The 26,980-nt window shown below is 44.8% G+C and overlaps 1 protein-coding gene across 2 annotated transcripts; it reads right to left on the bottom strand.

Annotated features, from left to right (window-relative positions):
* Positions 1-12,570: 12,570 nt before the first annotated feature.
* LRATD2 (LRAT domain containing 2) lies at positions 12,571-15,875 on the bottom strand. Of its 2 annotated transcripts, none has more exons than XM_054272531.1 (2): positions 15,833-15,875; positions 12,571-15,031 (listed from the first exon to the last, which is right to left on the bottom strand). In XM_054272531.1, exon 2 carries the CDS (start codon positions 15,024-15,026, stop codon positions 14,130-14,132), a length of 897 nt encoding a protein of 298 aa, XP_054128506.1. In that variant the 5' UTR covers positions 15,027-15,031; positions 15,833-15,875; the 3' UTR covers positions 12,571-14,129. The 2 variants fall into 2 exon arrangements, with proteins under 2 accessions (XP_054128506.1, XP_054128417.1); XM_054272442.1 differs by lacking the exon at positions 15,833-15,875 and adding an exon at positions 15,217-15,412.
* Positions 15,876-26,980: the final 11,105 nt, after the last annotated feature.

Genomic DNA, 26,980 nt, shown 5'->3' with positions numbered 1-26,980 from the left:
AGCTCAAATACCTGAAAAAATCCTTATTTAAAACAGCGAAGGAAATTCTGGTTCTGGGCAGTAGCCTGGAATACTTTAGGGCTGGATTAGTATGCAGGAAGTAAAGAAATGAAAAGGCAAAGGGTGGTTTAAAAATGTCATTGCACAAACAGGCATGCATATTCTCTCAGGCCCTGCTTGGTGGTTCAGTAATGCAGTAGGCAATGATAATGATACAATTTCACAGCTCCTCTAATCCCAGAGGATGCACAAAATGCTTGACAAGCTGATGTTCTCTATAAGCAATAGTCTGGGCCTCTCCTTCTCATCTGTAGAGGAGTGGAAAAGATTACAGTACAAATATAGCAAAATCTGGTAAGCTCAGAAGCAAGGGGAAGGAAAATACATTCCATTCAATGAATACACTAAAATTTGTATAAAAAAGAAATTAAGACAACTTTACACTTAATTAGCAGACAAGCTAGAACTGTTCCATTTTGGTTTTGGGAAAGCATGGTGGTAATAGAGAACAGAAATCACCTAGAAGACACATAGGCCTCTTGTACACATAAACCTCTGATTCAGAAGAGAATACGGAGGTCTCTGATCTCATTACATGGCAGAGAGAGAAAGATACAGCCCTGGTAAACTTTATTTATGAACCTTGTAATTTCCCTTACTGTTGACTTTGCTTTTTGCAGTTTAGTTATTATCTTCTAAGTAGATTTTATTTAATTAAATGATACCCTATTAGAATCATGTAAAAATTCTTCTGACGAAGGAGTCACCATATGTGAATGAAAGGTTTTATTTGAGTGGGAAGGTGAGGTTCAGTAAATTAGGTGTTGTTTCTTGTTCAAGCCTCTAAAGACAGGCTGCCTTTAAAGGTTTCTCAATTGGGTGATGGGATTAACTCTAAGAGTAGCCTGTCTTTTTTCACAGATAGGGAACCCTGTCAGACCAAATGCATCATTTGCCTGCCTTACATCATGCTCACAAAATGCTCCCCTGCAACACAAATTACCAAATTTGTGAGCCAATAAGTGAGTTTCTTGATTTGTATTGGAAAAACCTTAGTGCAATGTAAAATTACATTCTACCAGGCAAAAAGGAGTGTTCATAAGTTTAATACATTGATATACCTCAGCTGCTGGTGGACAATAAATGGTTATTTATCAGGACATCAAAATCTTTCAGAGAACTTCTTCCAACACTTTACAGTCTCTGGAGCAAAGCAGTCCAAAAGTCCAAGAAAGAACATCTTGTGCTTTGAAGATCTTGATATAGACTACACATCTACTTTGCAATGTTATCCTCTGTTGTTTCTCTGTGGCATATTTAGGTAAGTATCTTCAAAAGTGTTTGTAATCTCAGTGACAATTTCTTCTAAGAAAAGAAGAAAGAACTCTTAAGGTGGTTTTATTGTCACCTTAGCCACGGTCTATTCCAGGAATAAAGCAGCAGCCAAAGAGCATTGGGTGTTTCACACAGGAGGAGTGCAGGGGTGGGATGCTGGCACAGATCCCCAGGCCAAGGAATGGTGTCTGTGCAGAGGAACCTGCAAGATTGTGAGGCTGAGAGTGCTCAACTGAGCAGTGTTGGTGCTTGTGCTGGGTGGTGATTCCTCACCTAGCCCTCTCCCAGAGGAGAGCTGGTATCCCAGGGAGAACACACACACACCAGCACAGCTCTAAGAAATCAGGCTAAAAATATTCATCATGGGACCACCTGTGGCAGCTGCACTGTCATTTATTACTCAAGGTCTATCAGATGGTGAAGAGACAGATGCTGTGGGCATCCTCAGCATTGACAGGCTGTTCATCAGTGTTATGAACTTGTATATCTCCTACAGGTTCTGCTATCAGTTCTGACCCAGTTAAATGAGACAGGTGAGGAAGTACATTCCCTAAAGGAATTGCAGTCTCCTATACCTCAAAAACTTCAGTCACAGAGGAAATATCCTATTTTGATGTGGTTCAAGAAGGTGGCAGGGAGAGGAGTAGAAACTTTATAGCAAGACCAGTTTGACTCAGAAGAGGGACTGTGTGCTACATATTCAAGACTCTTTGGGGTGAAAAAAACCAGAGAGAAGAGCAAGAAAATGTTCTCAGTCTACATGTGGAAATTGTTAAAGGCATATAGAGCGAGACATTGTGATAATCTCTGTATTATTTGAAGAATGATTCTTTTTATAATGCCTTTATTCCCACAACAATACATCTGTTCCAATAGCTCTGTCAGAGCTACTGAGTGGTGAGTTAACCCTGCTGCAGCTCTGAGAGAAGTGGAAGCTGCTGAGCTAAAGCAGAGTGTGGATAGACCTTTTCAAGCTGGAGAAGCCATCAACTTAGAGGAGAGGAAGTGACTGAAAAAACAGGGTAAGGGAGACCTAATAACAATTTCCTGAGGAAAACTGTTGGTCAGAACAATTAGTTATGAATCTAGGAAAAGTCATAACTGAACAGAGAACAGAGGATTTATTTTATTTTGGTATCTGGGAACACTTTGGATGGGAAGTAAAAGAATGCTTTCCCTTTCTAAGCAGATGTCTAAAAAGAGGTGACCAGGGCAGCCTCCCAGCTCCATCTCTTCACTCTTCATTATGGCCCATTATGGGACAATTGGAGCAATAAGTACGGTGCAGTAATTATGCCAGTCACAGCTATGCTCTGTGAATGTGACTGCGTGGAATACCTGGTACGGGCTGTGAAGGGATGTCCCTTTTTACCACGGTCAGGGAGGAGCTGACAGGCTTGCCAGAGACTTCAAAAAACTTCAGCCTTTCAGTTAGCAAGGAGCTCAGTGCTCTCATGTACTCAATTTTCTCAAGGGGAATGCCATGCAATATTGCTCAGAGTAGTTATAAGGCATTAGCTGCCATCTCATTTACAAACAAAAATCACTCTTTTCTCTGCTGCAGTTCACCAGTGATCACAGTTACCCACAATACATCCTTGATCATGTCTCAATGGAAAGACTTCTTTTTCATTTTGCTGGGCTTTATGTTTAGCTTGTGGGAGACCAGGCCAGTTAACAGAGTAATGTACTTTTAAAAGGAATGTGATTACTAGGAACTATTTTTCTCCATTAAAATCGGCAGAGAAGTTTACTTAATTCTTTGTCCTTTAATCAAAGCAGTAAAAAATTTCAACAACCTGTAAATCTGGCTGTATAGAGTTACAAAATAGGGAAAATTCACAATAGTGTCATTTTTCTTTGAAACTCTTTTATCTCAGTGAAAGATATTTGAGCAAACCCATCGCAACACACACTGCTGTACAATTGACTGATGTTCCTGTTAGGAATTCTTGCCACAGGTTTTGCAGCAGAGGGTAAGAGCAGAGCACAATCACGTTGAAAAGCGTTGGTGCTGGTGGTTTTAAAAATCACTGCTCTTTTTCTAAAACCCCAACTTTGTACCATGTGACACACACAAGCTGTGTTACATTAAAATGTTTAATTAGAAATATGAGTTATGCATTGCATAGTAACAAGAAATCACCATAAAATAATGTATACTCTGATAGTCTCAGACTATCACAGCAGTCATGCATAAGTTCAAATCCTTTTCAGTGGGACATTGATTAATTCATTCTTTGATGAATCTAGGGCCAGGCATTCAGCAGCTTCTTCCCTGTCCCAGCATGAGTTTAGTTATGTGAAGCCAGAAATGGCCTTTGTATGTTTAGACTTTGAGAGCACATTCAGCTGGAATCCTGCCTCACACCTAGGGCTAGACCTCTGCAATAATGCAGCTCTGCTTGTTCCAGCTCTGAACAAAGACAAGCAGGGCTGTGGAGTTATGTTACTCACTGCAAGTTGAGGAATCAGCTTTCCATGTGGCTTTATCCTCCCACCCCTTTTCCCACAGGAATAACACAGCGTGAGTTAAGCTTGTGCCTTTGCCATTATCTTGCTTTAGTGGCTCAGGTCCAACACACAGCCATGTACCACCTCATTATTTATATCCTGCTAGCATCTTATTTAGTACCTCAGCTTCCATCACAAATGTATTGGGATAACTGGATAAAAGACTCATTATAATTGCAGCTTCTCTGCAGGGGTCAGCACCTCCTCCCCATGAATATGATAAGGTGCTCCAAGTGCCACCTCACCTGCAAATGGTGTTTTTCCCTGAAGACTCACTTCCCACAGGCTACAAGCTGCTGTTGAATTTCTGAAGTAATATTTTAATAACTTAATTTAAGATTTAACAGCTTTCTTTCCTGTGCTTTGTTGTATAATTAATCCATGTGACGGGAACTCATTAGACTTGGGGATCTGAGATGCATCTGGACATGCTAGGGCTGTAAACAGCCCTAAACCTCTGTCAAGGCCTATTTAAGGTGGGCAAATGAGAGCTGTGTGTGGAAAAAATAAATTATTTTATCCTTGGGTGTAATCAGAAACTACTTTTGATAGTTGGATGTGTCTTTCAATCATATGTGTAATTTGTTATAATAGTAGTAAAACCTACAATTTTTTGTCCACTGATATTTAAGGTGGAATCCTTGACTTCCTTGGCTGAGAAGATCTGGCCCAACACCTCCAAACATCTTGCATGCCTGTGTGCATGCCCATGAGCTGTGTGCTCTCCTGCCTCCTGAAAACATACTGCAAGCAGATACTACAGAAACCCTTTGAGCCTGACACTGAACAGTCCACCATGGGATTTGTCTCTTTTGCTTGCTTGGTGCTGTGCTGCTGTGTTTATCGCACGGAAGAGATGAGACCTGCCATCCTGAATTGCTGAAACAATTGAAGCCTTGGGATCCCACTTCTCCAGAGTTACTTCTCTGTAACTGCAAGCCTTCCATAAGGTTTCTTGTTTCCTGCTGGTATCAAAGCTATTCTGCTTTGATATGACCCAGAGAATGCAAATGGGTCTGGCCCTAAGCACTGGTTAGAGCATTTGCTCAAGTTTAATGTCCAAGGCCATGCTCTGGATTATGCAGAGCAGAGGTTTGGAATCACTTTCCAGGAAAGCATGTCTGAGTGAGCTGCCCATTTACCTGTAAGCATGGTGTGGGTATCTCATTTCTTCAGTTTGCAGTGACAGCTGTGGAGCCAGCTCCAGGAGACAGGTTGTGGCAGAGAACACAAGGCTAAGTGTGCACACCAGTCTGCCCCAGTGCTGAATATTTCCCTCCTCTGCACATCCCTTTCAAGGGTGCACTGCTCTCTTGAGAAGCTGAGGAACAAAAGCATAGAAAACACAAAGACAAAACAACAGCATGAAAGGAGTAACACCTTTGGGCATCAGGGATGTGTTCCTCACTGTGTGCAGTGCTGAGCTTCCCAGCAGAGCACCTTTCCCCACTGGACACGAGCAACAGCTCTAATGGAAGCTTTGTAAAGGAGAGTGCTGCCAGCTGCCTTCCCCGGGAGCTGGATGGGTTGTGTGCAGAGACCTGTTTTCCACAGCAGGATTTACATAAGCTCTGCACACATCTCTCTGAGTGCTGTCAGGGTGCCTCCATCCTTCTCTCTCTCAAGGCTCATCTTCCACTGTACAATTTCTGTGGTGAGCCAGGTACACTTGTGTACCTGTTTTGCTCAATTAAACCTTTTCCGTGGATGTGAGTCATCTATTTCATGGTCCAGAACATGTTCATTTCATTTCCTCTGCCCTCTGGTTATTGAGTTAATGAATACTTTGTAAACACCTGGAGACCTCGTCACACTAACTACTGTACAAAGAACAGGGCTTGTCCCACAATGATTCTTCTGAATAGGACAGGGCAGAAGAAACTCAGGAGAAAGAAAAAATTAGACAGCATAGATTTTATATGCTGCTCAATTCTTAATAGTCCCAGTTAATTTTTGCTGACTGACTAAATGCAAGCAACAAATTCTGGTTTCAACATAGGGACAATTTTCAGTGACCTGGGGTGAGACAAATAAGCCTCAATGAGCATTTAGGTTTCTGGCAAGCTCCAGACACTTCCAACAAGCTCTGCCAAATCTTCCTGACCATGGGGTGCTTCGAGTCCTTCATTTCCACTGGACTTTGGATCCAGTGTTTGGGAGAGATGTGGTGGCTGGCCCTGGCACACAGCCAGCAGTGTGTTGTGGCTGACAAAGGCTTTCACTTGCCCAGAAGGGCCAGGAACTCCATTGAGAGCAACAGAGATGCTCAGCAATGGTGGTGATGTGCCACTGGCATCCAAGGAGGGAGCAGCTCCAGAGGGACCCCAAGAGGAGGTCTGGAGGAAGAGGAGGGCAGGAGGGGCTGCAGGCCCAGAGCAGAGATCCCCCTCAGGCAGCACCTCAGCTGGAGCACAGACACTCCTGCAGCCCAGGGAACACCCCATGCCAGCACAGGGAGAAGGGGAAGGAAGGGGGAGCAGCCAGGAGAGGCTGACAGAGACTCACCACAGCCCATCTCCACCCCTACACCCCTTGGTGACATAGGGAAAAGGGAGGAAAGGTTTGTTTTAATGTCTTTCTTTCTTTCTCACACCATTCAAACCTATTTTAATTGACAATAAAAGTAATTTTCCCCATTATGTGCCTGGTTTGCCTGTGACAGTCATGGGTCACTGATGTCTCTGCCTTAATCTTGACCCATGAGTTTTTCCATCTTCTCTTGCTCAGTAAGAGTGAAAGAGCAACTGGAGAGTTGGGGCCCTTGCCACAGAGAGGACCCAGCTGTGCAATCTCAGGCTGCAGGATGATCGTGGGGCTCCTTTCCTGCAGGTCTGTGCTGATGGAGCACCTCTGTGACCAAGGGAAGGAGCTGCAGCAGGAGCTTTGGAGCTGCCAGATGATGGAAAGGAGGCTGGCTGGATGTTCTCCTGGATACAGGGGAGCCTCACCCTCCAGCTGAAGGAGGCACAGGCAGTCTCTGCTTGTTGGATTGGAAAGCAGAGAATGGTCCATTCCTGTGTGCAAGAGGCCAAGCAGAGGTGTCATGGATGATCAAGGGGTCCTTGGCAAAACTCAAATAAGAAAAACCTTCATCGCATAAGTGATTAAATGCTGCATTAAGAAATCCTCAGTCTCCATAACTGGAGTTATGAACAATAGAACTGGATTCAGCCCTGAGGAACCTGCTCTAGTTGCATGTGTTTTGAGCAAATGGGTAGATTACAGGATCTCCAGAGGTCTCTTCCACCACTATGGATTTGCCATGACTATACAAGTCTGCTGTTCCCTCTTCCCTTCCTTTCCCCTCTAGCCCTTGGGCACCTTGCCTTTGGCCACAAGCACTGCCTCCTGCCACAGTGCAGAGCTCTTTGGAAAAAAGCACAAGGCAGCCACTCTCAAATTGAAACTTGGGCCTCTTCCTTTACAATGACAATGGCAACATTAGTGGTGGGCAGTAGGATTTTATACAGTATCCTAGAGACCTGAGCAGAATTTCAGGACAGATGAAGGCTGAAAATTGATTTCCTTTTCTGCCTGGGGATTCAATCACTCCCAGATTCTTGTGGGGTGAACCTTCATAGGTATTGTACTGGAAATTATCCACAGTGCACTGAAGAGAAAAACTCTCTGTATAAGTCCAGTGCTCAGAGAAACCAACCAGGAGTGCAGAGACCTTGACATAATCCATGCCCCAATACTTGCATTTTAAATTATTCTATTTCTAGCTCAGGTGCATTCTGACATAAAAGACATTCTGACATTCTGGCAATGCAAATGTCCTCTTCAACATGCTTCTTTTTGGTATCTGATGTCACAGACATTCTGGAGGCAGCCACTGGGAGGAAGGTCCAGCCAGCAGATTCTCCCTCTCTATGGGTACAGGCTGTGAGAGAATACATGGACTGCTCTGCTTTATGTACTTGGAGAAACTTCAGAAAAAAAAAAAAAAAAAGGCCCAGAGCATCAAGAAAACATTATGGTGATTAAATAAACACACATGCACAAAAACCAGGTCAAACTATGAAGCTTCAGAATTCAGCGGCCTCCAGTGCTAAGTGATAACTGAGCAGGGATTTTCACATATTGATCCAGGCACCCAAATCACATTTTTGATTCTTCATGTTTTCAAATCAAGTATCAGACACCTGAAAATTCAGGCACTCTTGCAGTAACACAGAGCACAGTGGGTGCCTCATAGATCCTGTTCAAAGTCACCTAAGTCCATACCAGAGCTACAAATTCGATGTTATGGTAGATTCACACCTGCAGCCGTGAGCCTTGAAAGCTGCTGTGTCTGATATAAAAATTTGTCTCACTTTCACACACCTATAAGACAGCTGTCACAGACAGCTGGCACCCACAGAAGAGCTAAATCTCCACTGATACTTTCAGCAGAAGTCTCATCTTGTTACAGCTAGATTTCCTCAGGATAGTTTCACTCAAAGAATCCTTGCCAGAGCTGACTCAGTCCTTTTGTGTGAGACTCAAATAGCTCCTTGTGGTCAGGACCTTGTGGACAAGTACAGCTTGTTGGTTGTATCCCTGTTTTGCCATTGTGAATGCAGCCAGCAGAAGGATTTAACTGATTAAGAATGGTTTCCCCATGGGTGTAATATTTCCCACAACACACAGCCCTTGTCACCTTGATTAAGCAATGTCCCTAAGGCTGGTGTGGGTAGAACGATGATCTCACACCAGTCATGGATCTGCCATGAGACCAAACACACAAACTGAACAGTTGTACAGATTTCCCCAAAAACTCCCTGTGAGTTCTGTTCTCTCGTTTCTCCCTCTAGCAGACACTACATCTGTTCCTTTAGCAGTTGCTGGCAGAAAAGACAAGCCCTGCTGCCAGCTAATACTATATGATCTGCTGCTGAATTAATTTTCCACTTAAAAATTAAATTATGGGCCAGATCCTCATTGGATTTAATACAGCTATCACCTATTAGGCATCTGATGGTCTGGCTTTTTATAGAGATTATTCTTACTCTTTCTTTGAAGCAAGAATACAACCAAAGAGTTAGATTTTGATCTGATGTGTGAAGGCAGTGAAAATATTGTTTTGTGTCTGATGCGTCCATCATGGGAAATTACAACTTTTTTCCAAAAGCTGGAGAAAAACACGCTATTCAAAAAAACAAAAGAAAGAAAGGTTGTAAAAGACACTATAAATCTTTTATTTGAGTTACTATGAAATGCCCTTCATTTTGAAGGAAATGGTACAATCAATGATGTGTACTTCTTTCTCAGGAAAAGAAGATATTTGCACTAACAATTCAACATTTACTGACAAAAGACAGCTTACAGAAAATGCTCATGGTGGGAAAAAAATCATATTTGTGATTACACTTCTTATTGTGGATGATTTCACGAAGTGTTACAATGTTAGGAATTTCAAGTGTGCACTTAAAGAAAGCTTCTAATCCAGTATTAATGCAAAGGAATTTAAACCATCTAAACCACTGGTGTTCAAAATCACCCTGATTTCTTCCTATTCACAGTCAAAGAAAAAGCCTAATCTGAAAGTCTAAGCCCATGATATAATACTCCTCGCCTTATCACTGCACACTGATTTTTAAGAGCAGTCAAGCATACTCAATTAATTGTAGATTTCTTACAAATAGAAACTGTGGTGGGAAACATCATATTTCCTACCTCTACTTAGTTACTAGTCTCTGATCTCTTATACAAAATTAAAATTTTGCTTTCAAAAATACTTGTTCCTACATGGCTGTTAGCTTTATGGTTGGTGCTGTTAATTGTCAGAAAAGCACAAGTGGGAAACCACCCAACAACACACTTCACATACCCAAGGACAGACCTTTGGTAAAACTTAACCAAAGGAAAAGAGAAATAGAAAACCACCATTACATTCAAAATCTGAAACAGATTAATCACACAATATCATCTAGTATAGTACTGAGTGGAATAGTGAAATCAAATGAACAAAAGGAGTTTGCCTATGGTTTCATTTATACAAAACAATTTAAAGTTTACTTCCATAGTTTAGGGTCCTTCAGTCTGAAGAATGTATTTTTCAAAGTAAGAAAATACAGATTTTGAAGCAGCTTTTGGGAATTTTCCCTGCCTGCTTGGCAACTGCCTACCACATTGGCCAGAGGAGTTCTAGAGTTGCTGTAATCAATACCTTGCATTCACACAGAATCAGGGATAACAAAATAGTCTTCAGTTTATGTCTTTGTTCACTGCCACGGAAGGTGAATGTCTAAATTGTGTTTTTAAAATTACTCAATCAACGGATAATTGTAGGTTTTACTACAACGCCTTTTCCAAGGCATTATTTGCATCAAACACACCAATACTCCAGGGAAATAAGACTGCTCATCTACATTTCCTAGCTGGAGCTGCATGTGCACATCTGGGGCTCAGCCTTGCCAGCCTTCACATGTGCACATTGATATTCACAGGAGTAGAGATGCCCAAATGAGTAAATTCATATAGATTAATGTTAGCACCATCAAAGGGCTTTTAAAACAAATTATATTAACTTTAAATGTTAAAATGCAAGGGAAAGCTTAAGCATGACAAGACAAAGATACTGGAGGAATCTGCAGCAGATCACCAGCTTAGCTTGCAGCTGCTGTGTAACACACCTCTCACCAAATCAGTGCAGCTCCTGCATTTCCAGAGGGAAACTGAGGCCAAAGTTTGGGCTGGGTTCCACAAGCTCTGTTTGGACAAGAGGCCCTTTGAGAAACAGCTTTCATTGCACTACTTACTCTCCCCTGTTGATTATGCAACTTCAGAAGCTCCACGCCCCCATCAGAGACATCATATTGAAATTCCAGACCCTCATTAATAAAGAAATGTAAATATACACTTAATTTCAAGCACAAGAATAGGCTTACTGATTCTCAAGGGGCCTCAAGTAGGTAGGTCTACTCAAAACTTTAAACTCAATCTAGACTTAAGACCTGTGAGGAAGCACAAGCTCTGCAGAAGGAGCACACCTGCATTTCTCTATGTTAAAGCAGATGCAGAGAAGAGCACTTTATCTATTCCCTTCCCCTCTCTTTTGTGATCCATGTAAAAGTCCTGAAGTAGACATATACACAAAAGAGTCAGTTTTCCTGGGAGACCTTTTGTTTTTTTTAAATCAAACTCCAGAAATCCCAGCTTACTCTGCAGAGAGTAACTGAGCAAAGAACAGCAAAGACAAGAAACCAAGCAGTTGAGATGTGCTCCTACAGCAATTTCTGTTCTCACATCCAGGTCATTACAGGTCCATGGCTTTAAAAGCAGACTGCTTAGAAATGTGTGCAGTGGTGTTTAGTAGCACCTATTAAATAACACTGCCTAATCAACAAGTAGGGGAAAAGGACCTGCCTGTTAAAGATTCAACAGCTGCATCTTTATCTGCTGGAATAAGAAATCCCTGTATGGAGGTAGCCCTCTTTCAGACAAAATTTTAAAAAATGCCAAGCTTTCCACCCTCTTTTACTTTTTACACATAATGGAATGTCAGGGGACAATAAATTCCCAAACATAGCTTGCAGGGAAACTTTATGATTCCAAATATCAAACACCTGTATGCCAGAGGAGCACAGAGGTTTTATAACATAGCAGAATGCAGCCAAACTCTGCTGTGAAGCAAGCTCCTCCTTCACTCTCTATCCTATCAAAGCACTGCAAGCTCTGGAATTCTTTGCTAAGGCCTTGTGCCTGTGGGGGAATTTATCCCAAAAGGCATGACCGGTACAGAGAAGCACCAAGACCAGCACAAGATAAGATTTCAGTTGGTCAAAGAAGCTTTGCTCTCCATTCCCAAGCAGATTTGGTCCTTTTTAAAATAAAACAAACAAAAGAAAAACACCCAAAAAAACAAAACAAAAAAGAAAAAAAGTGGGGGAAAAAAGAACAGAAAACAAAGGCAGACTATTCAGGATATCTCAGAAGGAGAGAAATGGCTAAGTGTCATAGTTCTGATGTTTCAGACACAAAGGAAAAATATTTTCACAACTAGTTTACTGTTTAGTATCCTGTAGATACATAATATTTGACATTTATAGCAGTTTCAATATTTTATGACCTAGAATATACTTTAGATCATGAATGAAAAATAAACCCATTCAGAGAACTGGAAAATAACGTGCATAACAATTTACTTTCAAATGCAAGGTTATGAAGGGTTTTTTTTAAACTTCCAAAAATATCTCTAGGAAAATATTATTTTACACAGCTATATTACACAGTGAAATAAACTTTGTTATGTACAAGGTTTCAGTATGAAAGAAACCACAGCTAGACATTTGTTCATGGTCTAGATAATCTGTTGTCTCATATCAGTCAGTACAACAGAGAGACTCTCCTTCACTCTTTTTCAGACTGTCTCAGTGATCATTTCAGCTTTCAGTAGTTACTAGTAGTTGTATAAAACCTGTGTGCAGACATCCACATATTAACCCTATCACAATCAGACATGGGTAGATATGCTTTCAAACAAGGTTAGACATCTGCTTGACAACCACAGTAACCTGAGAATAACTCAATTGCATATTGGTGAGAAAAACCACACTTTGTGTAGGCACCTGAGCTATAGCATTCTAAGGGAGCTTGGTATTAAACTCTCCCCTGGATTTGTGTTTCACAGGCCAAATCCTAGCATCTATATTTTAGGCAGAAAACATGAGACCACAATCCACTTGGCTCAAATTGGCAAAGTTGCTTCATACAGTCTTAACTAATTTGATTAGTCTTAACTAATCAAAAGCTTGTATCTACCTATTCTTGAACAACAAACTCTGCTCCTGTCACAGAGGTGGAAAGAACATGGAGTACTTTGCTATTTGTGGTATAACTGTAAACAGCTTCAGGGAAGACCATATTAATTATGCTTCAAGTTTACATCACACTGTTAGTTTCCATTACTTAAATGAACTCAAGCTTATCTTCAAGTTCACATCATCATATTGGGTTTTAAAGGGAAGGAATTTTGAATTAGAAACTGCCTCCAAATCAGTGCTTGTTCATACACCCCAGATCCCAGGACAAAGATCTGACAGTGCTGCCTGTGTGGGAGATCTTTTCAACAGCTGAATAAAAGTTCAGGGATTATTCAGGGCAGGCAGCACTGCACTCCCCCTTCCTGAGGGACTTGCACAACTTTGGAGGCATGTCCTCTCCTCTAATGCTATAGCTCAGCTGCATACCATAGAAATTAGCAAAAAAAGAAACACAAAATCCCTAATGAAGAGGAAACTGCTCTGGAACACCCAAGCCCTGTAATGTCTTCCAGCCTGTGCTCCCTTCCATCACAGCTTTGTTCACTGTGGTGCAGAACCTGTGGCACCCTCACAGCCAGAAACACCCAGCCAAGAGGTCAACCTCTTGAGGGACAGCTTACTCTAGACATACTCTTACACATAAGCAACCTGCCTCTACTGCCTCTGTGTGTATTACAGACATGGTCAGGAGCTCTGCCTCTTGCTTTAGGAGAGGTCAAGGCAGCCTGCAATGAGCCCTGACACAGCTCAGCATCTGCCTGTAGGAGTCCCAACACACACCAGTGTGCAGAGTACAGCTGGGGTGGCAAACTTCCTTCCCTGGGACCTGCTGGCAACAAATTCATTTTCTGTCCCCAAAGCCACATGCTGATGGTAAAGGAGAAGGTCTCCCAGCCCGCCTGCAACCTCCTATCAATTAAGAAGGCACCAGGCACATCAAACCCATTTCATTAAAATCAGTGGAGATTTCTGCCTTAGATCTTCTGGGGAACTGGTTCCCAAACCCACAAAGCCTTGAACCAGGCGAGGAGCAGCTCCTTGCAATACCAACAGAAGCCACAGCTGAAGAGAAACAGTAGCAGAGAAGGGAAAACAATATCCTCATGTTCAGAGCTACACGGTCGTGTCCTGGAAGTTGTTGGCTACTTCTTAATGGCATTAAAAACTATTAACTTCTGCTGAGAAGTAGATGTCAAAGGCATTTAGCATCTTGTTGGGTCAGGCCTACTGGCAGATGGTTGAGGAAAAGGCTATGGGCGAATATGGCAGAGAGGAAGGGAAAGAGAGAGGAGAGGGGTAGAATTGCCCTGAGTTTTATCCTCTACAAATATTAAGTCAGGGGTTTTGTCATCAAGCACTGAAGGAGTTAAGCACTAAAGCACAGACACTTAAGCAGCTTTCCCCCTTCCTTTCACATGTGATTGGAATGAAGCTGCACCGAAGCAGCCCAAAGGGCTTATAACAGCTCAATTTCGCAGCCTTCAGTTTTAATCCCCATCACCCAGGCTAAGCAGAATGGTGGTGCTGAGGTTGCTATTCCACAGCAGTCTGAGCACCTGGATGATGATGGACTTCATCCTCCTCTTCCTCCTCCTCTGCAGCCTGCAGGTGGCTGGAGAGCTCCTGGATCACAGCAGCTCTACCAATCTGGTCATTTCTCCTCTTCTCCATGATCAGATCCTCCAGGCTCTGAAACTCCAGCGTGTGGCTGCGCTTGTCCCCCAGCCGGATCTGCAATCGGTAGGGCTGCTTGCCTATGCGCAGCTCCCCGCCGATTTTAAACTCTCGCTTGCCATATCGGCACCAGGCAGCAAAACACTCCGAGTTTCTCCAGCTCAAGTCCCGATCCTTGCAGCCCACCTGCTCCAGGGCATTGCGCACCACCACGGCCGGGCTGAGGGGTTTGTAGCGGTACAGCTGGTTGGCAATGCGGCCGCGTCTGCCCTGGCTGGCGTCGGTGAGGAAGCTGTTCACCACCTCCAGCCGATGGAGGTGCACGACTTGAAAATCCCCCACGTAGACCACCCAGTGCGGATACTGGGCTTGGCACACAAACTCCACCAGGTCACCTGGCTTACACCTATTCAGCAGGTTCTCCGGGGTGTAGGTGCTCAGATGCCCCCCACCTCCTTCATCACCCTCCTCTAGCTGCGTGTCCTCCTCTGAAAAGCTCTTCTGGTAAATACACTCATCCCGGTAATAAACTGAGCACTCCACCTCGTGCAGCTGGGGATCGTAGGGCTGCAGGGCAGGGTTCTCACCGCCCAGGTCATGCACCGAATCCTGCTGCTGCTCCAGCTCATCATCGTCATTCGAAAAGATGTAGGAGACCCCGATCCTTGGCCCTTCATCTCTGTCCACACCTGTCGGGTCGGCCGTGGGAACTTCCTTGTAGTTGAGATGGGTCAGCTTCTCCACCTGGTTCCCCATGCCCGCTGCAACGACAGACACACGGCGGGGCCATGAGGGGCGAGCGGCTCCCGGAGCAGCAGCGCGGGCACAGCGCGGCTCCCCCTCCGCAGGCGTCCGGCTCTCCCCGCCCAGCGCAGGCTCCAGCAGCGCACCGGGGCTGCGGGAGCCCGTCGGGGACGGGGGGAAGGGGGACCCGAGACTTCCCTACCTGTACGGAGGAAGGCGCGGCGGCACCACCACCTGTTAGGCGGCGGCGAGGAGAAGCAGAGAAGCGCAGGAGCCGCCGGGGAGCGGGGCAGGCACCGAGCCACCTGTTAGAGAGGGGCTGCGAGCGCCTGGGGAGGTGGGGAGCTCCGAGCTGGGCACGGCAGAGAGCGCACCCCCCCGCCACCCAGGTGAGCCGCGCCGGGCCGCCGGCCAGGTGCGCCTTCCCCGCCCTCCCCCGGCACCGGGCGGCCGCGAACTTACCCCGCGGGGCCGGCGGTGGCGCCGGGAGCGGCTCAGGGCGAGCGGGCGGCGGGGCGGCGGCGCGCCCGGATCATGGCCCCGGCCCGGCGCGGCTGCTGCTCCCCGCGCAGCGGCAGCGCCCGAGCGCCGCGCCGCCGGCTCCGCGGCTGGGCATGAGCGCCGGAGAGGCACGGCCGAGGGGAGGGAGGGAGGCTGGATCCGCCACGGACGCCCCGGCAAGCGCTCAGCCCTCAGCATTTAAAGAGGCAGCTCTTTTTTTTTTTCTTTTCTTTTTTTTTTTTTTTTTCCTTCCTTCCTTCCCACCCCACCCCCCCACGCGCCCGGCTTCCCCCTCCTCACCTCCCTCCGCTCCGCACCTTTTCCCTCTCTCCGCTCCTACATGCCAGGCGCTCTGCTCCCCGCCGGGGCTGGCGGCAGGCGGAGGTCGGGCGGGCGCGGGCTGTGGGCGCCGCCGCTGCGCAGCTCTGCGCGGGCAGCGCGCTCAGCCCCAACTCGCCCGGGCGCGGCGCCTTTAAGGGAGCGGTGCCACGGCAGCCCAGCCCGCCGGTGTGCGCGGGGGGAGGCTCCGCAGCCGGAGTTTGCCCGGGACGGCGCCGAGAGGCGAAGCGGAGCCGCGGTGCCCGCGCAGAGGCGCGGAGCTGCCCCGGGGGCAGCGCCAGGAGCGGCCGCCCTGGGGCCGCGCACGGTGACGGGGAAGTTGTTAAGTGAGCGCAATCAAAGCGCCCCGTTCTCCTGGGCTGGCTTAACGCCTTCGATTCCTCCATGCGCGGAGTGTGTAATTAGGTTTATTAATTTATTTTCTTTCCGACTCCGAGAGCTCAGTCTCTTTTTCAATATAGAAGATTATGATTCTTTCTCCCCTGGAAAGGCATTATGAGATCTGGTGGGAATATTTTGCTTTCTGTGTTTTGGAGAACACAAAACAATATTTTGCTTTTTCATTAATGCCTAGTTAGTGTGCTAGGTGGGTTTATTTTTCATACTGTTTTAGCAGACACTGGTAAATTCACGCTGTTAAAACAGACTACAGAGATAATTTATGGGATGTAGGAGTAATGTCTTTAATTTTGTCTCATTTATTCCCTTTGTCTGTTGTCTTGTAATTTATAAGCCCAACTGCAACTGCTGTTCTGAGTATGCACTAAATAGCGGCAAATGAAGGAACAATTGTTGTGTTACCAGGGCCCTTGGCACTGCCCACAGGCTCAAAGGATACGATTTCCATCAGTTTCTACATCTCTGTGGTTTCAGACCTGCCCTTTGGGGTGAGAAGAATTGCTCCATCTGGGACTGGGGAGATGAGCACTGCTTGGGATGGTGAGGCATTACAAGCAATTTCAGCAGTGACAGACAGCCAGATCAGGACCTTTATGTTTTGGATTCAGCTGGTGACTATGTCCATGGGAGCATTTTTGAAATGAACCTCCCAAACACCCAGCCCTGACACACATGCACTTTGGTTTGCATCCCAGTGTGTTTTCAAACTGTGCACGTTTCTTTCACATCCCACCAAACTAGATGTACCCTGTGTGGCAGGGTTGGATCAAGGCTAGTTGAGCAAATGTCCAAAACGTATTGAATGTAGATGTGATTTCTAGGCACTGCGTGTCCCTGCAGTTTCTCTCTTCAATAGCTGCTGTTGGACAAAAGAGGGCCTTGCTTCATAGTCAGGGCGTTGTGAAATTGCTTTGCTAATTAAAGATGGCCATGTGTGAGAGCATCCTAAAACGAGGAGCTAAACTGAACATAGAAGTGATTCCTATTTCCATTGGAAACTTTATCTCAGCACTGTATCTTCTTCCTATCTCTGGACCACTTATACTTCGTTAAAATGTTTGGCAGCCCTGTGTTCAGGGCCAAGTTTCTTTCTGAATCTTCTGCAGTGTGTGGAAAGATGTGTCTGTGCATGAGTGGAAACTCAGTATGGCCCAGGCAGTCACTTGTGTGTTCATGCACATCCACAAAGATGTGCAGCTCTCTATCATGTTTTCTCTTTTTCTTGTCTGCTTCATTTCATCTCAGTGCTTAATTTTCTGCACCTTGTCTGCTGCTTTAATCTCTTTGATCTCTTTGAGCTTCCTTGCCATGACTGCTCCATGGAATCCATACTGTCTGTTCAATCTGCTGCTTTCCAGGCTAAGAAGCCTTTGGTAAGTATTTTTGTATGGTAAACCACATCCATAATAGCTTACTGCAATCCACAAAGAATCTACAGTGCCTATATATCACTTTGACTAGTGCCTAAAATTATGGTGGCTAAAACTTCTTCATGCTTCATCTCTAAACCTAAAAGCACCTGTGCGTGCACATACACTGAAGTCAATGGGGAAGCCCACACTGTGAGTGTGATTCCTCTCTGGGGTCACTCCCGGGTTCCAGTCGTTTTCTTGTTCAGATTGCAGAAGTATTTCTTCTTTGTAAATTCCCTTTTGGAGAGAAAGCTCCACCCCAGACAAAACACAGCTTTGCTTCTGGAGTGGGCTCATTCCAGCAGCTCCCTTATCTGAGTCCCTTCAAAGACTGCAAGGAAGCAGGGTTCAATCTGTGTGAGATCTGTCTCAGCTCTACAAGAACCCTCCAACATTTTCACAGCTGAATTTCACATCCATATGCTCTCAATCTATTGTTGAATTCAGCAACACATCTACAGGTTCCTGACATAAAAATACTGTTCTGGTGGGTCTTCATATGGCTTGTATGGTATTTGGTATGCCTGAAACTTTGATAGCCCCTTTTAAGGCAAAAATACCTGCCATGCTGGAGGGCTCTGTGGGAAGCCAAAGCTGCTTGGCCATATAGTCCATTGATGAATACAGAGGGGACTGCACCTCTTGGCTTGGAGACTGTGGGACATCTATGTAGCTGCTATCATCCAGGGGCCTTTGTAGTGCTAGTTGTGGCTGCCTTAAACTTAAAGCTAATTTTGAGAATTAGATGTAACAGTTATTTTTTTGTCCCAACAGTTATTTTGTTGCTCCAACTGTGACCTTACACGTTTTACATCCAGAGATTGAAAAGGTGATATTGATTTGAAATCACAGTTCATCCTTACTTGGATATGACATGCTGTGGTCACACTGTTATTGTTATTTAAAGATATCCAGGATGAGAAAAAGAAGTCTTGCTATGTGTTTTTTTTTTCTTAGCAGTGTTTCTGAGTAAGACAAGGTTTAGTGTCATATTCTGTAAGCACATTCTGTTTCACAGGTATACAGCCAGCTGATGGCTATGACACCCTTGAATTATTTAATAGCTTCCATTTCTTTTTTGCAGTAGAGTTTTATGATAACTGAGATAAACTATGCTCCATTTGGCATGTAAGCACTCTACATCATAGATCTAGTGAACCAGAGTGCCTAAACACCATGGTGGAATTAGGGGCACTGGAAAAATAGACCACTTCCTAGTGCAGTCCATGGAAGTTCTCCCATGGAGTTCTGTAGAAATCAATTATGTCCTTAACTGAGGGAAGTGTATGACCTGAGAGTCACTTGATGGATGGTGTCCTTCCATGACAGCCATGGCTAAGTCCTCCAAGGATATTTGGATTCAGAATAGTGACATTTCTTTTGTGACCTCTTTGTCCTCCAGTTGAAGCTGCATCCCCATGTCAGGCACCAACGTCCTGTAAATCCAGGAATGCCACCTAAAATGAGATTCATCCAACCTGGCATGCCAGCACTAGATGGTAGGGAATGGGACAGAGAGTTAGTTGGAATGGTGCTTCCTTTCACTTGTGTCACCCTAATACTCTCCCAAGGTTAAGTGCTTTAATGAGGTTGGATTTTCTCACATACAAGAGGAAATGGTGCCATGTCAATTAATAAAAAGCATTAATATTTAAGATTGCTTCCTTGGGGTAGGAAAGACCAAGGCTGAAGTCTCTTATCTCACTGAAGGAATTTGAACTGATATCTCCCGGGAGGGTACTGGAAGCCACCAGACTGTAAGCTCTTTTTTAGCAAGTCTTGCTTTCTCTGTCCCACTGAAGCTGTTCAGCTTTGCATGGGCTCATTAAATACCCATTCAATCTGTCTGAAAGAAAAGAAAAGAATGACAACATCTCTTAGATCAGATGCAAGAAGGGGATGAGAGTGCTCTGAGGTCCTCTCTAATGAATATTCAGATGTCTCACAATCATGCAGTGTCTTCATCAGGAGCCATTCAGACAGACCCACCAGAAAGATCTGAAAGTTTTGGTTTTAGGATGTGATTATGAGAGAGTTTTATCATGTCTGTGCTGGAAGAGATTGGACCTCTGGGTCTCACATGTCCAGCATGAGTGGTGTAACCCAGTGCTATTAGATATCAGCTTCTCTTGGTTTCTGTTGTGTTAGAGCCCTCTCACACTTCTGTCTCTGCTGGGCCAGGCCTCATGAAGGCAGAAGTGAGAGTTTGTGACATGAGTTTGGGAAACATGCTGGCGCTACTCTTGTTCTGCTTGTGTCTCCAGGGGAAATATCAGGAACCAGAAAATTTATGTACCTCAAAATGTTAAGAAATATTGTAGAATGCTGGTATTTCTGAACCTTGAGTTTCATATTTGACATGAGACAGATAATCAGCCTCTGGTGTCAGGAAGGTTTTATCGGCATTTAGCCTATAAATTTTTGATTACATTGTAGAGAGTTTGACATCTGTGTGCTTCTACACATATGATCTTTGCTATTCCTTATAGTGTAGCATGGCTCACCATGTATTCAAGAAATGAAAGATAGACAAACTGCAGATAGAGGAGAGACCCACATCAGAGAGAAAATTCTGGTTTTTTCTAAAACTCTTACTGGAAGCTTATGGCTCTGTTATCTACTTCCAACACTCTAATTTGTGACTAAATGTGTTCTGTGGCAAAATAAATTGCTGTAATTGCCAAAGCTACAGAGTTTTTAGCTGAGACATCCAAGCTGTATCTCAGAAGCTCTTCCACTGTGAGTTTTTAATTGGTGCATTTCAGCAAATGAAAATGAAGTAATTCACATGTCAGTAGGGGCCTGGATTCATAGGAATTGCTATCAAACCAACTTGAGCAGCAGGAAAAGATTAATTAAAATGTAGTCCCTTTTTGGGGGGGTTTTAAAACCAGAAAATAGCAACTATATTTCAAACATAACTTAATAAGGAAGGAGGTACAGCACACACATCCTTCCAGCATGAGAACTGCTCATCCCTTGCAACTCTCATCTGTCTCATGCTGAGCTTCTGCCCTGGAAGCTCCTCCTGTGATGTGTCTTTTAGCACGTGACAGGACTGCTGGCTGCCTTGGTAGCACAGAGTGTCCCTGCAGCTGGGAAGGCGTGGGGCTTCTGATGGAAGAAACTTCTGATGATTGCTCCTGGTGAGCAGTACCTGAGCAGAAGCCATTAGTAAAGGGAAAGAGTCTTTTCTTTGGCTGTTGCCATGCTGCTGACAAAACATTACTGCAAGGTAAACACATCGCTCTTTCCAGCAAATCTGTGATGTGGCTGCAGGTAACTCAGAGAAACTGTGGTTGTCCTATCCCTGGAAGTGTTCAGGCCTGACCAGATGGGACTTCAAGCAGCCCAATCTAGTGGCAGTGTCCCTGCCCATGGCATAGGGTTGTAGCTTTAAGGTCTATTCCAACCCAAAGCACTCTGTAATTCTATGGCTGTGTGTTTATGCCCCCATTTAAATGGGGTGGAGCAAAGGAAACATGAGCCTAGTCTCCTGTGGGTGGTGGTGAGATCAGACCCTGTGACCATACACAAGGTGCTAAAACAGCTGGGAATGTGTGGGGTCTGCTCTCTTCAGCCCAGCTCTGGATGCTTGCTAACTTGACCCAGAAATGCTGGCCGTGGCTGCTTGCCACAGCTGCAGATCCCTGGCAAAGTATGAGAACAATGGCTGAGCAGATAATCCACCTTGTCATTCACCCATTAGACTGAGAACAGGTTAATATTTTTTTCTTCCATAGCCAATGGAAAGCAACAGATATGCAAAGCCTCAAACCATCTGTGAAGGTGATGTTTAGGGCTTTCTGCTGAACTTGTTCCAAACCCAGCAGAGCAGGACGTGGCCCCTGGCTGGTGTCACTTGCTGAGGCTGCAGTGCTGCAGCTGTGGGGCTGTGCAGCCACCTGCACCACGGAAGGCCTTGGGCTCACCTGGCTCATGGGGTGTGCGTGTGGAGGGTGGGAAAGGGCTGGTGCACAGCTTCCCCTCCATGTAGGCCTCTCAGAGCCTCCTGTCACATTGCTTATCTCCCACAGCCCTCACCACAGATGGATGCACAGAACGAACCCACATCAGCCCCAGGTGTGTTAGGGGTATGCCCGTGGAAGGAGGATTTGCTGAGCAAAACAAGGAGGGAACTGAAGGATTTGCTCTGGGGCATTAGAGGCAGAGCTGGGGGAATCTCATGGGCCTCAGTTTGCATCAGTCTGAGGCACTTTTGCACACACCCCCATCAGAGTGAGGCACAGCAAAGCTGGATGTGAGCAGCAAGGCACCTCTGAGAGCACCAAGTGTGCTTTAGCAATGAATTTGGACTTCTAATGAAATGAAATGGAAAGATCAATGCTTTCAGGGCTCTGGTCTCCATTTGTGAATAGCAGCAACTCCTACTTGTTGCACTGAAATGCTGCAGTGATTAATAAAACCATTAAGGCCCCAAGGTGCTCAGAGTGCCTGCTAACAAGGCCCGTGGAGGCTGAGAGGCAGATTGCTAGGTAGGTGACATGTTTTTCCAAGGAACAGGAGTATCCGAATTTGAATCAGCCTGCTGATGTCCACAGTGCTCGGGTCTGACTCGGGTCTCTCGGTCCCTGACTCCTTACCTGGGCCTGCCTCTGGAAATGACTGCAGGAAATTCCCTGCAGCACATGCACCAAACAGCTTCCAGCGAGGAGGATTTCAGTCAGCTACAAGCATCCCTCTCCTGTACCTCACTAATGATGCTGCTGAGTTGTTGGAGGCTGCAGGGGACCAGCCAAGCCCAGGCAGGCTGGAGTGACTCCTGTGGGTTCATTCATTACTGCCTGCTACCAAGAACCATTTTCTACCTCAGTTAAATGCACACACTGAGACAACCTCCTTGGCTTCTAGACAAATAGCAGGTACAGAGAGAATTGTTAACTGTGTTAAGCAATTGCTGCCCCTTGGTGGAAGGTGCATAAGTGTGAGGAAATGCTGCTGTGCTTCTTCTTAAGAAAGCATCAGTATTATCCTTATCTTCCACTAAGCCCTTTCTGATAGTGCCTGTGGGAGGAAAGCAAGGAGCAGATGGTTATTCCTTCAGTCCTGTGAACTAGTTAGATGAAAACCATATTCCTAGTAGAATCTACTGTCAAAGAAGCTTCTGGCCTACTGGATGACAGTGCTGGGTTGGATTTATAAAGTGGTCTCTGGATAATAATGTGTGTGTTAGTAATAATGACTTTCATCCTTGTTAGGACTGACAGCCCTACGTGTTTGTCTTTCCAGAGACAGATGTTCTCCTGCCTGGTTATGTGGGTTGCTTCCAACTGGGGAAAGAGGACAGCATGAGCAATGTGCTGTTCATTGTTATTTCATTCTTTTTTTATTCCTTTCCCTCCTTTCCTCCCTCTTTCCTTCCCTGGGCTGTCTTTTGGGCAGGAGCCTGACAGATCACATCAGCTGCTGCAGGGAAGCCCCTTGGCCATCTGAGTTCATCCTGCTCTGCCATCTATCAGAGCACAGGAGGAGGCTCAGGCAGGGCTCTGAAATTGTCTCAGCTCAGCAGCACTCCAAGGAGTTTGATGATGCTTTCCATCCTCACATGTGATACCAGCTGAAGACTGAGCTTGATGCTCATGCTTACAGGCAGTGCTTCATCTCAGACAGCCTCTGTATAACTTAAAGTTGTCAGCTTGACACCAAATCCCTTTTCTTGGCTTTTTCTGCATAACATGGTGTTCTCTTGCTCTGATTCAAGTGTTATGTGGTTCCACATGAAGGAGATAACAGCATGAGCAAAGCTGTGGGTAAAGATAAATCATCTGTAGGAGAAGATAGAAATGCTGTTTTTTGGAAGGCAGCAAGGCCACCATGCCAAGGGACCAAAACACTTACTGTAGCAAATGTCTGTAACGATCAGCTTAAATCTCTACTGCCTTAAATTCAAAGTGATTTCAATGCAAAGCCATTTTTCAGTGTACTTTTTTATCAGAATGAGCTGTATTAAAAACATTCCTCTATGGAAGACCCAGATTCTCATTTTTCACCTGACAAGTCCCTTATTTGTTGCTATAAAGTAAATCCAGCCCATGGTTAACTTGACGGAAAAACTCCAAATTACTTCAAGGGAAGAAAAATTAAGTTGTGTGCATTGTGCTCTTTCAGGGATACACTGATTCAGTGATCTAATTCTGCTGGATGTCCTCTCTTTTCAACAGTTACAATCTACTGATCCTAAGAGTAATCAGAAAGAAGACAGTGTTATTTTGCTGCTATAGAGTAGATCAGGGAAAACAATTCCTACAGTCTGTGCCACTTCCTTGTTCAAAGTAACAGGAAAATACACATGAAGGTGATGACTTTGGGATAGATTAATGAACTGGATCTTGGTAACAATAAAAAAAAATGACAAGTTAGTCTGATTTTGGGTCCTCTAAAGAAGTGCCTCCACGACTGTGCCACACAGAATAATTTTGTGTATTGATGAAACTCAGCAAGACTCACCAGTCTAGTGAATATGGGGGGTTGTCTTGGTTTAGTTTGTCAGGGGTTTTTTGGGTTTGGTTTAGTTTGGGGGTTTTTGTTTGGTTTTTATTTGTTTTTTTTTTTTTTTTTCATTTCAATCTTCATTTCACTCTTCTTTCCTTGAGAAACTCTGAACAATTTGTGGCCTGAGTCACAGTCTCTGTTGCACTTTCTTTTATAAATGCAGAGGGGAAACATTTCCAGTTCTAGGTTTCCAGTACAGACTAATTAAAGCCATATTATAGCCAGATTTCAAGCATGTCCTTCCACAGCAGACTGTGTCCCAGAACAACCTGATCTAAGCAGACCTTCTTTGCAAAGGGTTGAATTAGATGACCTCTGCAGGTCCCTTTCAGGACAAATTATGATTCCATGATTCTCACAGGTCACAATAAATCTGCTTATTAATAATTCCTACTGGATCCAGTGATTATAATTTACAGCTTCTTTCAATTCCATCCTGGAGTCTGATTCAGTAAGAACTCAGATAAAATCTTCTGCTCAGTTTGAAACTCTGTGAAGAGAAAAGAAATCCTTGAGGCTCTCCTTGTCTAAATACATAAGTTCTGAATTTCCCAAACTTCAAAGGCAGAAGCACTTTTCTGCTTGGAAATGTCTTTTTCTGTGGATGCCTGAGAATAAAACTTTCCTTATCCTTGCAGATACACTGGGTCACCTGGCCAAATGACCCCAAACATCTTCCCTGATTTTGCCCCAGCTGTTTGGTTGTTGTAGAGCTGTGTGTGCACCCTATCCAGGGTGAACAGCACCCTCCCAGCTACCTTGGGTGGTGCCCAGGGGACCTTGTCACTGCCCTAGGATGGGGCTGAAGGCTGCAGCACTCAGGGGTTCATATGGTCAAGGCTTTCATGAATTCCCTTCCCCATCAGAAATTTTGGCATAATGGCACTGATGGGTTTAAATCCAAAATCCAAGCTCAACACAGTGCTGAGGTGACTGCAGTGCCAGGTTTTAGGAAAGATGGGCATTGCAGATCCCAAACAAATGCATGCTTTAAAGCACGAGGTTGCTCCCATTCTTGACAGATCTAAGCAGGCTTGTGAGAAGGTGCTGCTCCTTAGGCAAGGCCGTGGGAGCTTGGCTCTCAGGGGCTGTGGTCTCCTTGGTACTGCTGTGCTCAGTGCTTGTGATGGACAGCTGGGTGGCATCTGGGGTGAAGCCACATGGAGCTGTGCATGTCTGGGCTCCTCTGGCTGGAAGCTGGCCTCATTCACTCCACAAAAGAGGCTTTGAAAAGTTGATTGCTTAGGTTTTAACTTTTCCAAAAAGGTTTCTCTGTTAAAAGCTTCTGGTTAGAAATACCAAACCCTGTCGTTGCTAAGATTAAGGTATTTGTTTCTTAGAAATGGCTTATAAGCAGAGACCAGCACATGGATTATTTCTCCTTCTTTAGCCAAGTGGAGCGAAGGTGCTTCAAGTAAATTGGGTTCCAGGAGGATCAGTTTTGCATGTGATTTTGATAATGGTTTTGGGGAAGGAAGGGTCAGATCTAATTTTTCATGTTTGTAATTCATATGGAAAAAAAAAAAAGGAAAAGAAAAGCAGTACTTACCACTAACATATTGGGGGATTAGGCTGTTTTAAATGAAGATAGCAAAACCAGCTACTGTGTTTCAGTGAAAATTTAGAATGGGTTTTATTTTTGAAGACTAATGAAAAAATGGAATATCATCAGATTTATGGGTTTTGCTTTTCTGGAACAGGTTTTTTTTCCCTCACTTTTTTTCTGTGGTTCACCACTGCCTCCCTCCCCAAGGCTAATGTCATAAGCAAAATAAAATCTGACTAATTAACAAGACCTCAGGAAGATTGTAAATACCTGTCAGGAAACCAGAATGTTTTTTGCTGTTGCTAAAAAATGACCTTAACTGCGACCTGGAAAAATTGTGCTTGTAGTTTGTGAATGAAGTCAGTAACCATGCTGTGGTACTGCTGGCCTTATTATGAAATGCACATCACAGATTGTGTCTAATTGCACACGGTGGTTTTATGGTATCTGTAGCTACTGATCCAAGACTCAGATGTCAGATATCAGCACTCTTGCTATAGTTAAATGCTGCTGCCATGTAATAGATTCTGTTTATCTCTCTTCCAGCTTCCAAATTGCTGTGTCTTGGGTCAGTGGCCTAAGTTCAATTTTTGTAAATTCCTGACTGAAGTTATTAGCTCTCCTCTTTGAAAACCAGGATGAATTAAAGTTTCATTATGCCCCATTCAGGGAAGTGTGGCCCCAGCTTTTATCATTGTCACTGGGCTTGCTTGTGCTAGGTTTCAGCAGAAGGAGGTGGGTGGAATTCCTTCAGGAGAGTGTATCCATCCCCTTGCTTACATGAAGAGGGAAGCTTTCTGCTGTTCACAGATATTGCAGCATTGCTTTATCTCATGGAGGCCTGGAAAAAGATAGATCTCCAATGTGGAGAACAGATATATCCTCATTTCCCCCAGCTTCAAATGCACATCAGCTTGAGATGTACTTACAAACAAAATGTACAATAAAAAAAATGGATATTCATGTTTCTGAAGCTCAAGGGTGCAATGCTGATGCCTCAGAGAGCACTGAGGCACTACCACCACTACCTTTCCATCCTCAGTCCTCTTGGTCAGTCCTCCCTGTGCCTAGCAGATTCCAAACACCAAGATCTGCTTCTGTATTGCCAAAGGGCCCTCGTGGCGCCCATGCCTGGATGGAGCCTCCTGCAATGCCCTGCCTTTCACCCTCCCCTTCAATTTCACACCAACAGCAGTGGTGTCCTTCCACCAGTGCCACCAGAACAGGATGCTGCTGAGAGGGATTGTGTGGGTCCT

This window comes from Melozone crissalis, unplaced genomic scaffold (assembly GCF_028551555.1).
Source record: "Melozone crissalis strain CALT ecotype California unplaced genomic scaffold, PUWL_Pcris_2 ptg000002l_1, whole genome shotgun sequence".
NCBI lineage: Eukaryota > Metazoa > Chordata > Aves > Passeriformes > Passerellidae > Melozone > Melozone crissalis.
This window is presented reverse-complemented; position numbering and strand designations above follow the sequence as displayed.

Bases quoted from the DNA above. Each gene is read 5' to 3' on its own strand.
- LRATD2 (XM_054272531.1), bottom strand. From the start codon at position 15,026: ATGGGGAACCAGGTGGAGAAGCTGACCCATCTCAACTACAAGGAAGTT.